This window comes from Gigantopelta aegis, chromosome 3 (genome assembly GCF_016097555.1).
Source record: "Gigantopelta aegis isolate Gae_Host chromosome 3, Gae_host_genome, whole genome shotgun sequence".
In the NCBI taxonomy this organism is placed as follows: Eukaryota; Metazoa; Mollusca; class Gastropoda; order Neomphalida; family Peltospiridae; genus Gigantopelta; species Gigantopelta aegis.
The window spans coordinates 16,209,413-16,224,072 of NC_054701.1; the positions used below are offsets into that span (position 1 = coordinate 16,209,413).

At 38.3% G+C, this 14,660-nt stretch overlaps 1 protein-coding gene across 1 annotated transcript; it reads left to right on the plus strand.

Annotated features, from left to right (window-relative positions):
• Window positions 1-8,509: 8,509 nt before the first annotated feature.
• On the plus strand, window positions 8,510-10,039 carry LOC121368514. The gene has a single exon (XM_041493250.1). The coding sequence runs from the start codon at window positions 8,510-8,512 to the stop codon at window positions 10,037-10,039; it is 1,530 nt and encodes a 509-aa protein (XP_041349184.1).
• The last annotated feature ends 4,621 nt before the right edge of the window (window positions 10,040-14,660 follow it).

The window sequence follows — 14,660 nt, forward strand, 5'->3', positions numbered from 1 at the left end:
AGTACTGGAACTCTTCATGTAAATAATTGTGTTAACTGTAAATAATTGTGTTAACTGTAAATAATTATGTGTGTATATATTTTGTGTGCAAAACTGTTATTTTCTGTGTTGAAAAAGACTGATGAACAGTATAAATATTCTTTGGAACTTTGGAAATGTTCAGAACCTGTAATTAACCTGAGCATCCTGTAAACTGTAAGTACAACTTTAAAACTATGTTTGAAATGCTGTTTAACTAGGCACAATTTATTAATCAACATTGTATTTGTTTTTACACTTTTTCTCTATTTAATTTGTGAATATATGAATGATATGCAAAATTTACCTGTATTTACCTGTTTATTACCTGCTGGGTTATATTATTTCAAAATATCATTTAATATTTTAACAGGCTAGCCTTTCTCCTTTCTGAAAATGTATAGTTTGTAACCAAAATTACTGACAATTTAATCAATTTTAACCCTTATCCAGTTTGACTCAAAATGTGCTATTTAAACTCAGTGTGCAGGGAAATAACACACATCACATACTTAGTGGTGAAAGAGTTAACACCCTCTGGAATGCTATAAATCGTGGCTTGAAAAAGGTTATTAGCTATAATCTAGTGCCTCTATCGACCCGGTTTCCCCCCGAGGACTATTTAGATGATGGTGTCCACTTTAATGATAATGGAATGCGAAAGTACTATCAGATGGAGATAGCACCATCATCGGCCCTTTTAGTTTTATTTATGGTATAGAATAACCACTCTTTAATTTTTGGATTATGTAGTTTTGAAAGGGGCCCTGAAAGTAGAAACACATGTTTATTTTGGTTAACTAATATAAAATAATTATTTTATAAATAAATGATTGAGTGAGTTTAGACTTATCTCGTTCACTTGTTTTATTCTTTGTTGGCTATTAATAAATATATAAACTTTGGTTGATCTAACAAGATGGTGCAAGATATTAGATTAAATAATTACACGTCCTGTTACACAGACACCATAATCAGTACTTCTGAACACTTTCTGAACACTGACTTTCTTAAGCAGCAACGTGAGGCCCGAGGGCTTGAGGCTCTACTCCCTTGCGTGAAAAGGCGGAGTGAATATATTCAACCTCAGTACCCCTTGCAGCGTTACGTCCGGGATCCACTGCATCTGAAAGGTCTCCCTTGGCCGTTGGTCGGAGTGAGGTTTCACGTGAGAGTCAGGTAGTAGACCATAAGGGCATGTGTCGGTTTACCTTCACAATGGGCTACAAGCTAAAAACGCAGCTGCTCCAGTGGGATGTGAAAGTGTCATAAGACACCAATAACCATTTGCCACTCGGCAAATATATATATATATATGGTTCGAATGGCATCTGCTCTGAGTGGTATTGGTCACTCTTGGCGGCAGGGCTGAACCCCGATCGGCGGAGACATAGTCCCGACTCAGCTGCTCGGTAGCATTCACTGGCCGGGACTACAATGAGTTGCATGGGAGGGGGGGGGGGGGGGGGGGGGGAGGAAGGCCCCGAGTGAGGTCCCACCTGAGGTCCCGCTGCCTCGGGGTCCATTCGAGGATTAGGTACCTGTCCTGGAGTCGGGAAAGTCAAGTGAGGATGCACGGTCTTAACTTTGTCTGCTGGGCTAGGGATCTTGGGCTGTGGTTTCTTCAGCTGCAAGCCAGAGGTTGGGACTGGTCTCCAGTTAGTAAGAGTGCCTATCGTGATTAGGCCGGGGTCGAGTGTGAGGCTTACGCTTCGGGGGGGTCATTGGTTCCGTTCAACCACTTAATGGTTCATCGCGGACGCCCAGCATCAAAACATCAAATCGGGTGAAACACTGTAAGCTTCAGGTATTACCTCAAGTATTATAGTCACTTCTAGCTATCCAAAACAATGTCAAACACACAATGTACTGTGTCCACAAGAACAAGAAGAATCAAAGTAAAACCATCAGCAGTGGATGTTGCCATACTATAACCTTCAGTTCTTGTGATTGTAAAAGTCATGAGGTGTCGGATGATGATAATGATGTGTTTGTTGATGTATCAATCAAGTGACCTACATGATATATAGACAGCAGTAATGAATATCGACTGAAAGAGGATGAAAGTTCCTAAGATGATTCTCATGATGAATCCAAAGAACAATGAACCAAAGATTGGAAAAAAAACTGATAATGTATGCAAGGAAATATTCTTCATTGTGTTATCGGTTTACAGAACCTGTTGTGTTCCTTGCATGTCGGTGACTGACTATTCAAAAGGAACAATGATTTGTACATGGTCATCTAGTGCAATGGGACACACAAGCAGATGGCAGTCAAGAGTCGTCACTGAATAAACTGCCAACTTTCAACCTGCTACTTTCAACCGCCATTTTATTCAGTGGTAGTAACATCTCAAAAGTACAGTTACTTTTCTACCATGCAAAGGTAACGGCTATGAGTTCAAGATCAGTCTAACCTCTACAATCAGCATATACAGTTCCTGCTGTGATAAAGGAGTTCTTGAAGCAACAGGCTGACTTAATCACATCATTGAAAGGTAATATATTATTCACTAGCTAAATTATTACATTACGATTACATTAATAATAAAAATAAATGAAGGACTGTTTTATTTAGTGATGCACTCATTACATTTCAAACTTGTTTCATGACAATCATTAAACTGCTGTATCATTTACAAACAGACACGCCAACCGGCGTAGCGTATGCTAGCGTATTACGGCTGATGGCACTGCCATTCAATTATGTATTGTTAAAGTATGCATATAAATTTAATTAGATTTGATCGCAATTATTTTTTGGTTCATGCTAGTTTGAACCGAAAAAACGATGTGCACACTTTTATATGACCCGCTACATGGTGTCATACAGTCTGCACAGCCACCTGTGACACCAGTAAATCAGCCGCCTGTGACACCAGTAAATCAGTTGCCACCTGTAACACCAGTAAATCAGCCGCCTGTGACACCAGTAAATCAGCCACCCGTGACACCAGTAAATCAGTTGCCTGTGACACCAGTAAATCAGCTGCCTATGACTCTAGTATGTTCATCACACCGCCACAGAATTGTGACACCAAAGAAACTGAGATTGAAGTAACTTTTGGAATTTGTTTCCTTGGCATGGCATACAATGAAACTTACATATTTCAAAAGGGTAAAGCATTTAAATTGCAAATTATCACTCTAAAACAGACAAAAGTCAAATACCTAAAACAGGAAATAATTAGAAAAAATATCTCAATTGCAAAGGATGCCAAAATAAAACAAATGAAATCTACCCACTGCAAAAGTGAGGAATATTCCAAAATAGACAAAAATAAATAAATTACTAGTAAGAAAACAGAGATGCCTTAAAACCATGAATAAAAGTCGACGAACTGATCCCAAATCTACACCTGCGACATCAGACAAGGATCTGGAGTACAGCAGATTGAAGAGTGAACTGAAATTAAAAGATGATATTAGGGACTTGGAGAGTTAAATGTTTTGTTTGGAAGAAACTGTACAGGACCTGAAAGAATCCCGTGACGAATCATCTTCATTACAGAAGGAAGGGAAGCAGTATTCGACTGATATGAGGATGTTGTCTACAATGCAATTGTATTAAATGTACCCACAAAAAACGTACCAATACTAATTGAAAAATATACAAAAAGATCAGGACTAAACATAGAAAATGTACCACACAGGAGTACTGTCGAAATGATGACCAGGGAACTGGGAATTGTTTCAGATTTACAGGCAGCAGAATTTCTGATTGAAAAAAACAAACATAACTCTTGGCTTTGATGCCACCACCCAAGACTGCCTTCATGTGAAGAGCATCCACATCACCAGCCAAGATGATTGCCAAGTCCTTGCTGTAGATCATTTAGCTGGTGGTACAGCCAAAGATTATGCACGTCACATCACTGACACGATTGAATTTGTGGCTAGTGTGTACAGCACATTTCATGATACACACTTTGACACATGCCGTTTGACAATAATCAACAACATCAGCAACACAATGACTGATCGGGCTGCAGTGAACCATGCTACAATTTAACTTCTTGAAGAGACTGGGGGACAAGATTAAACGAGTTAAACTGCCACCTTCACCCAATTCCACAAGAGCGGCTCTCAAGGCAAACGAACCACAGATGATGATGAAAACACTTTTTGGAACCGACTGTATGGCAAGTCAGCTCGTACTTGCTATCAACAAGTTCCAGTACAAGGATGGTCGCGGTGATCCAAAAGGGTTCACTACTTTCTTGGACAATGCTGGCCTTCCCAATTTTCCAATGTTAAGTTTGTTGTCATAATGGATACGGAGAGAGTTGCTGCTGATTCAACAAACGGAAACCCAACGAAAAAGAAGAAATATGGATGTAAATATTTGGATTCCTGGAAAACGTGGGAAACAGAATAATGTTGCATTCTGCACGCTGTGCAATATTTCGATAAACATGATGTAAACCAACATATCAAGATGGACAGACATGCCAAGTTATCGAATCTTTGACAAACTTTGTATTTTCGAACAATATGCCATCTGCGAATGTTACTCGATCGGAAATGCTGTTTGCAATGATGGTAGCAAAACACAATCTTTCCTTTCAATTTGCAGAGCATTTTACACGAATGGTACCAGTAATGTTTCCGGACAGTGACATTGCAAACAAATTCAGTTGTGGGAAAACGAAAACCACGATGATTGTCAAGAATGCTTTAACGCCCAACTTTGATGCAGAGGTGATGGAGTTGTGCAAAAGTCCAGTCAGTGTTTTAGTAGACAAGTCGAATGATCACGGACATTAAAAAAAAAGTTGCTATTCTAGTTAGATGTGTGGATTTTGCCAGAGAAGAAATAGTAACCAAGTTCTTGGACATGCCTGTATGTAATATTAGGACAGCACAGAATTTGTTTGATACAATTGACAAATGTTTCACGTAAGTACATGTGTTAATATTTTAACAATTACATATAGGCCTATATAGGTTACATTTTATATGTATGTATGTATGTATGTTAATTTTTTAATTAATGGACATCATTATACTGATCTAGTCATGACAAATATAACCACACTGACGAAGATCCAATAACGGGCCGCTGTACATGTAAACAAAATGTCTGTGCTATGTAGACAAAATATCTTGTTTCTTGGGGGGGGGGGGGGTCTTAAATATAAATTCAAATAAAATATATATGTATCTATGGTTTGTTCCCAAAACTGGTAGTCTCCAGATTAGGTAAGCGGTGAGGTGTTCTAATCCGCTTCCAGAAATGGGGAAAACTGGCGTGAGCAATTAAGGCCAATTTAGACACATGGGGATAACGAGATGTGTGAAGAACAGAGGGGGCTATTAACGAGATTAACCTTAATGAGCAGTGAAGAGCAGAGGTGAGCCGGAATAGAGATTGCAAGAAAATTAATGTTTGTTATATCTCAGTAAAATTTGGAGACAGGAAATGCTACCAATTTAGACGTGTGGGGTTAACGAGATCAATAATGTTATAACGTAAAATTTGGAGACAGGAAATACTACCTATATAAATACTGTACAGTCATGATGTTTGTTATGTTTGATCATGGCTGCGAAGGGAGAAATTTTGGACTGCAGAAAACCAGGTGTGGACCTCATACTTGATGGATATAGGTATGCACGGTGGATTAGTAACAAGAATGGTACGGTACCATGGAGATGTTTGTATTCGAGGTGCCTTGCCACCGTGACTACTACACCAGATGGGACTGTGGTGAGGAGAGGTAAAGACCACATCCATTCCTCGGATGAGAGCGCAGTTGCTGTCCACCTACTGACCAACTGACATTTCGTGTGTAAAGTGTGACTGAATGTGCTTTCAAATTGTGGACAAAATACTGTTTAACTAAAGTACATAATAAATATATTGTCGTAATTAATTGCCTTTGTTACTGCTTTGATCACCGATCAATAGTCAACCGTCAATGGTACGATTAATCGTCAGTGGTACCGGGAACATCAGCTAAAGTGATGGGTCATCAATTAAGGTGACAGAACACCAATTAGTAAGGGTGAGCGTGTCCAATTAAGAGGAATGTCAGAATCGGAAATAAACCGTATCTATATAATTATAATTTATGTAAATTAGTGCCATCACACTGATGTAGGGCTGACAGTAGTCTGTAGGTAAAATGTCTTTATAATAAGCTAGTGTGTATGTTTTTATATATATATATATTTTTTAATATATATGGTAAATTAGTGTAATAAAATGTTATTGTGATACAATTTCTGTTATAAAACATTGTGTAATAAACTGTTACCAGTGATACCGTTATTTTCGTTGTTTGTTTTGGTGGTTTTTATTTTAAAAAAATTGACAGACCGAATATTTCAGTCTCTATAAAGCTTTATTTCATGTTTTATATTTATTTTTTAATGATTTGTCTATTTTATATTTATATAAAATAGACAAATCATGCTAATCCAGGGCCGGATGACAAGTAGGCTATCCCAAGCTGTGTGTGAATATACTAGGTCACACTTCACAATAAGCTGAGACCGCACGTATAACGGACATCAAACAATAGGACTACACAAAAGTAAATCTTGATTTGTAAAAAAACCAATAGTTGTTCGCATAAACTTAATTGTCTTTGTTAATTTTGCACCCATGGTCGAGAGTATGCATGAGATCGCTATCGCGGGGAAATGAACATGCAGTGTTTATACAAATTGCAGTTAAATGTACACTGAATAAGATTAATTTACCATAATGATGACATTTGTTAGATAATTATTTGTATTTTTAAATACTGTAAATTTCAATTTTATTATCTTTTTTATATATATTAAAAATTAGACCTAAATGGAATAGTTGTAAAAAGTTAAGTTTGTTTTGTTTAACACCACCACTAAAGCATATTATTAATCATCGGGGAATTACAAAATTGTTGGGGTGGGGAATTGATGGATTACTTTATAACAACAACAATAATAATAATAATAATAATAATAATAATAATAAAGCAATTCAAACCAACATAAAGAATGCTATTTAAAACAAATAATGAGCTCTATTTGGGAAAAGTATTAGCTCTCAAATTTTTATTTTGAAAAAAAAGAAAGAACACCACCATCCATAAACATCCACCCACACACACATTTAACAGCCAGACAGGAAGTGACGTCTGCTCTAACTGCAGTTTGTTAACGCTATAAGAAAACTTTGACCTGACCTGATAAAAAAAAAAGCCACTAAACACAGATAGATTACGACTGAACACGAAATGGATAGTGAAGAGTTTTTTGAAGAGACTGAACACAGGCGGGATTGGGTTGTTTTTAACAACCGTTTCAGTTTGAACCAATGTACACCACTGCCAAAATAGAAATGTATGCTGTGATTGACAACCAATTCATCAATAGATGACATACCACCTGAAATTGTTGGGAGGGGACACAGACTTGATAATGTGGACTGGTGTGTCTGTGGTAACTGTTTGTCTCGCCATCCTATCGGACATAGCAATAAGGTACATTAAATATCGATGAATATGCCTACCAGTCCAAATCCTTACTTGACCTTTCCTTTAAGAAGCAAACTAAATCATCATGAAACAGTGACAGGAAGATCAGAATTCTGCATGAGCTGTTCAATCATTCTACAGAGATCGATGCGATCATCCAGCTCTGAGACATTCTGCCAAAGTTTGAAACATTTATCAAATTATATCAGGGCTAGCACTGGCACTTGCCAAATTCGCCAATTGCGAATTTTGAAAGAAGTTGGCGAATTTTAGTTTAGTTTGAAATTTAATAGACAATTTGGCAAATTGTTTTGCTCACCCAAAGCTAGCCCCATCAACAAGAGAAAGCACTGCTGCACTTTCTTCATGTGTAAATGTAGGGGAGACCGGGCACAGTGGATCAAGGGGCACAGTGGATCAAGGGGCACAGTGGATCAAGGGGCACAGTGGATCAAGGGGCACAGTGAATCTGTCTATTTTTAGAGAAATTGATACTTTGTAATAATAACAAGATGGTGTCATCAGTTTATACCTCTAGGCAATCCCCAACTGAATTAGTGCATGATTCAAGACCAGATTTCACTGCAGAACAATTACAAGGTAAAGTATGTTTTTCACTACCTAAAGTAAAATTTGCATGCTCTATTGTTTTTGTCATTTAGTATAGATCATCCAGTAATAAGTAACCAAGCACTTGTTTGTAATTAGAGGGCTGTTTCATGCAGTTAATAACCATGTGCTCTGTTTGCTGCAGGCAGCCATTTTTAAAACAATGCCACAAGAGGGCATTAAGTGCATTTGGGGTACAGTGAATCGGGGTACAGTGGCTCATTTTGACAAGTGATTCACTGTGCCCCGGAAAATTTTCAAAATTTAATTTTTTACTAAACTAATTTTATTTTCCTCAATGTAATTATTTTGTATTCTTAAGATACCCTCTTAATTAACAGTTTTTATTTTACCATTTCATGCAACACAAGTAATGGTACGCAATAGGAACAAGGAGAGAGAAAAATAGGAAATATGGATAGTGGGCGAATGAAAGAAGCTGTTCGCACTGTGATTGATGAAGGAAAAAGTATTCGAAATATTTGTGTAACACATGATATCAAGTTTTCAACTCTCCGTAGATACGTGAAAAAGGCACGCACTTCTGAAAACAAAGACTTAATAGCATATTCACCAAAATACAACTGCCGCCAGGTTTTCAGTCACGATGAAGAGATACTTCTACAGGATTACCTTATTAAAGCATCGAAAATTCAGTATGAGCTGACACGGAAACAAGTTCGTGAGCTGGCATATGAATTTGCTGTTAGAAATAAAAAAATAATCCGTGAAGCATGGACTAAAAATAGTTTAGCAGGAGAAGACTGGTTTACTGAATATATGAAACACTTTCCGAACCTTTCACTACGTCATCCTGAAGCGACCAGCCTATCACGTGCGACAAGTTTCAACAAAAAGAATGTCAAGGATTGTTTTGACAACTTACAGATAGTGCTCGAGAGACACCACTTCGGCCCCAATGATATCTACAATTCTGATGAAACGGGATGCATTACAGTACAGAAAGTTGGAAACACAAAAGTGATCGCATGCAAAAGTGATAAGCAAGTTGGCAAGATTACTTCTGGTGAGAGAGGGACTTTGGTAACAATGGTTGGTACAATAAATGCATCTGGAAATTCTATTCCACCATTTATGGTATTTCCTCGTGTCCACTTCAAAGATTCAATGTTGCATGGTGCTCCTCCTGGGACCATTGGATCTGCCCATCAAACAGGATGGATGACGACTGAAAACTTCACAGTATTCATGGAACACTTTATCAAATCAACTAAATGTTCCAAGGAGCTTCCTGTTTTACTGATACTTGACAACCATGACACACATCTCTCGATACAAACCATTGATCTGGCTAAAGATAATGGTGTGATTATGCTGACACTGCCACCTCATTGCAGTCATAAGATGCAACCGTTGGATATATCTGTATATGGTCCATTCAAGTCATTCTACAATCAGGCAGCTAATTCTTTTATGACCAATCATCCTGGTCAAACTATCACCATCCACGATATCGCTCAGATAGTAGGCAATGCCTATCCTTTGGCCTTCAAACCTAACATCATAGCCGGTTTTCGAGCCTCTGGCATCTACCCATTCAATCCAAACGTCTTCAGCGAGGAAGATTTCCTCGGTTCATACGTAACAGATCGACCTGAATGGGTCGATGCCGGAGAACCAATGGTTCCAGAACACCATCATTCTGCTCCAGTATCACCAGAACATCATTGTTCAGCTATATATGATACAGCAACGCATTTAAAGAAGCCAGTAGCAGTCGCTTCAACATCAGGAGCAGTCGCTTCAACTACAACAAATGTAGAGAATTATATCATTACCCCAGAACAAATAAGTCCATTCCCAAAGGCACCACCACGTAAAAACAAAGGAGGAAGAAAGAAGGGTGCAACTCTTATTCTGACACACTCCAATCAAGGAACAAATAAGAGAAGTAGAACAAAAGAGAAAAAGAAAGAAAGATAAACAAGAGAGCCGAAAGATTAAAGTAGTTAGAAAAGTTACAAAGAAGCTTAAGTTCCAGTCTATAAATATTTCAAATGAAGACAGCATAAGTTCTAACGAGGAAGCAGATGAGAGCACATTCTGTGTTGTTGATGATGATGATGCATCAGACTATGATGAACTTATGGAGCATCAAGTAGAGGACATAGAATTGCCAGATTCCAATGCACTCAATGCTAATGATTTTGTTTTGATAAAGTTTTCAACGAAAAAACCCACAGTTATGTACATAGGGCAGGTCCAAAACCGTATTGAAGCTACTGATGTGGCAATCTTTGAAGTGAAGTTCTTGAGATGTGAGAAACCAAAGTCATTCACATTTATTTTTCCCAATGTAGAAGACATATCAGATGTTTCGTTCGAAGATGTTGTAGGGAAGTTTCCTGCTCCCAACCAACAAGGTGGCACAGCTCGTGTCGCACGCCATATGGTATTTCCAGTGGACCTCACCTCTTACTCAAATGTGCTGCGCTAGGTTAACACCAGTTAACATCTTCAACCAGGGGATTCATTGACCTGTTTTGAATATTGCACGACCCACAGATGCAGGTTAGTTTAAAATGTTTTGCAAGACATGCACATACTACGTTACCTTTGTACTTGTTCACTGTTTATAACCTTGAACACTAGGTTTAACTGTAACAGGTTTTTTAGGACTATTTTAAATTATAATTTTATTTCCTTTTGCCTACACTTAGAAGGCATAGGCAACTATTGCCACAAGTGCCTAATTTTGCTATCTTTGTTATCAACATCTTTTTAAGCACAGTTATTTTGGTATTTGTCAAATTTTCATTTTTAAGAATAAATACCATGTTTGTGAACATTAAATTGGAATATGGAGTCTTTTTTAACATTTGATTTACTGTGCGCCGTTCAGTGGTTCACTTTGCCCCGGTACCTGCCCACAGTTAATCTTCTTTTCTTTTTTTTTTTAAATTTCCATTCAGCAAAAAATGGTGGCAATTGGCAGGTTATAAGTAAACATGTTTTATAGAGGTGAAGTTCTTCTATCATTTCCACCATCAACATTAAGCATGCCGACTTTAACATAGAAATAATATTAAACAGAAGATTTCCAATCCACTGTGCCCCGGTCTCCCCTATAGTCTGACACAGAAGATCCTAGATCTCTTATTTATCCACAAGTGATGAGACAGTATATCAGTGAAACGTTTGCTCAGTATTGATTGTACTCACAGAAAGCTGCAGCTTAGTGATAAATAGTTAGCTGTTGGTGCACACTGCTACACTGTAATGAGACAAAAGACCAAGTATCTGTTGTCAATAAATCAGTGGACAACCTGGGTTTTTTTTACCTTTATGTCAATCTACATTGAACAGAGGCCAGAAGAAGCCCAAAATGTACTGAAATATGTAGTAACACAGAAATTTATCAACACTATGGCAACACAGCCTGGAGGAATTATGATGACAGTTTTTGAAAACTTCTCCAAACACATAATATCCCTTGGCAACATCCCACCGACAAGCCTGAAAAAATGCTAAACATCACAAAAGTACTAATTTTTAATGTTCGGGAATCACAGCTAATACTGCTTTGCCCCCCAAATAGATCTGGCCAGCCCTTTTGAACAAGGTACTGTTATTTTTTTAAACAGTATTAATGCCTGCAGGACACATCCCTGCCCTTACAAACACATCTGTGGTTTCTGTGAAGGACCACACACAGAACTGCAGTGTGGAAAACAAGGTTTTAAACAAACCGCTGCCACATCAGCCGCACATGGATTCTAATGAAACTGCAGTGTGGAAAACAAGGTTTTAAACAAACCGCTGCCATATCAGTCGGGACATGGATTCTAATGGCCACAGCGAAAAACTCCCAACTCTAGTACAAAAGGATAAAGAAGATTATTGGCTTACGGGTTATGATCCAATTCTAAGGTCTTACTTGGTGAATGGATTTACATATAGTGTTTCAACTGGGGTGTATAGACATTCCTACACACACAGAATTAAAAAAAAAAAACATAATTCAGTTCTGATACAACTGTAAGTGGTAAAAACAAAACTGGACCATGAATTGACTTTGACAGAATTTCAGGCCCGTATTCTAGCCTACCTCTTCCAAATTTGTCTGTTCGCCACTGGAACTCATGAGCAAATCCAGTCAAATCCATGATTTTAAAAAAGTATGCCAAAGCCAGTAATTCCTTACCTTTTTTATTGAGATGCTTATAATCGTTATCGACATAGCAGGTCCCAGTCTCTTCCAATGGCTTAGTCAACATGACATTAATAATTTTTAAAATCTTTAGTTATCTGAGAATCTCAGATGGCAGGAGTGAACTTCAAAAAGACCACTCAGGGCTCACCCTGCCAAAGTTGCTATTTGCTAATACAGTGAAACCTCTCCAGACCGGACCTTCTGTAAACTGGAATTCCCTCAATACCAGATGTTACAAAGAGTCCATTTTAAAAACCAGGAGAGAACTTGACCTCTCTAAACTGAATCCCTCTTAAAACCGGACATTTGTCTTAAGTTTCAAGGGTGTCCGATTTAGATTACTGTATATACATACATTATGTTCATTAAAATAAGCAAGCATCATTAAGCTGCATTCTGGATGACATTTTTTTTTTGATATCGGTAATATGTTTTTGTAGACCAAGTAACTCTGCCATCAGAAAGCAAGACAGACATTTGGACAGTTCTAATGCTTTCTTGCATCAGCGATAACTCTTTAATAACCCTACAGCACCCTCTGTCAATGCTGCTTCAATCAAGTTCGCCAACTGTTTGATTCACCTACTGTACATTATGACGAAGCACCACATGATCGCGCTCATGGCCCAGTCAATGGTTTAGCTCAAGGATTCAACATGGAGGTTTTTTTTTTGCTTTTTTTTGTAATGGAATGTGCATGCTGCTGCAAACATTTCAAACAAAAAAGTGGACGATTTTGAAGGACAGGAATCCACTGACAATTTAAAGGTTGGCCTAGTGCTTCAGAAACATTAAGTGATGTGTTTCATATATCTTCAACTCCAGGAAAAGAATTGTGTCTGTGTTCAGTTTAGTTTGACAATTCGCTCCGTGGACATAAATGTTTGCTGAATGTATTATACTGAGTATGGTTTGTACAAGAAAAAACTACTAAATAACTATAGGTCAGTGTTACAGTGAACACACTTAAAAATTATTCAGAGAATCAAATGGTATATTGGTCTACAGAATGGTCATTATAGGTATACTGCTTATCACACCTAATATGGGCAGGCAGGCGTAGTAATACATACATGTGTTTGACCATTGGGAAATTTCATTTATTACACCTCTGGCAGTTATTTAAGCAATATTATTATAAATTGCCCATCAGTTGATTTAAATAACTGCAACGAATTTTGGAACTTGTAGGGAGTTTCTAGGAAGAAGTGTTTTACTGTGTTCATGTCGGATATTGTGTCATAGTACTTTCAAAAATTGGTATTACGATAGGAACCAATGGTAAAACAATGGCGGACGGTCCATCAGTGCGTAAACGGGCCAGAGGAGTCACCGGACCAGGGGACTATTCTTCAGACTTGAGTACTAGTAGTAGTATGGAAAGGGGACGTCCAAGTAACAGAACAGTTTACTATGATAGGAACAATTTAAATAACTGGACTGTTGAGGAACTAAAACAGTTAATTACGGAAATTGGCGGAAATCCTGTTGGAAAAAAGTCCCAACTTGTGAAATGCTTGGAGTCTCTGCAGAGAGAACGGCGACCAAGAGCGGACTCCTTGGTACCACAACGACAGACTGTTCGAAGGAATCGGGGACCACAGCCATCAGCTACAGTTGGGTCAAACACAGTCAGTCAAAGACGGAGCTGGAGTGAAGTTCGATGGAATGCGGAAGATGAAAGCCATGAGCCTGATGAGGAGAATGACCAGAACCGCTTGGAGAATTTAGAAGGCAATGTCCAGACTAGCCTTGAGGAGACAGTGACAATACTGCAGCAAACCGTGGAGAAACTTCAGGAATCTGTGTTGTTCCTGGTCGCGTCGCAAGTTACTGCGCTAGACAGTCGACTGAACGAGACGAGGCGTCATTCCGGAAACTATTTGACGGAAAGCACCGGGAATATCCGAAGCGGATTTAACAAGAGTCTGGCAACATCCGGTATCATGTCAACATCTGAAACGACTTTGGACAACTCGTTAGTTAATTGGTATCAACAGCAAGATATCGCGCTGATACCAGCAAGGAATAACCACCAGTTTAGCGGGGGATTCATATCATCGGCGATTAACGCATCTTCACCCAGAGGTTTTTCACCCGACGAACTGCCACGAATTGAGCTCGTGTCCCCTAACATCAGGCAGGAGATAATCGAAGGTAAAGACCTAAACTTAGCTACACTTCTGATTCAAAATGCAGATTATGGGAATTATAGAGGGATTAAAACTTCAGATGAAGAAATATTTATTATTAGAAATGACCCACGCCTATATGCTAATTTAACAGTGGAAGATTTCATCAAAGCTTTCAGTATATACAAAAATGTTGTGTGAAGTATATCCTAGAAGGGCAGAGTTAGATGCTTATCTGTATGACACTCTTTACATGGCA

Bases quoted from the DNA above. Each gene is read 5' to 3' on its own strand.
- LOC121368514 (XM_041493250.1), top strand. From the start codon at position 8,510: ATGGATAGTGGGCGAATGAAAGAAGCTGTTCGCACTGTGATTGATGAA.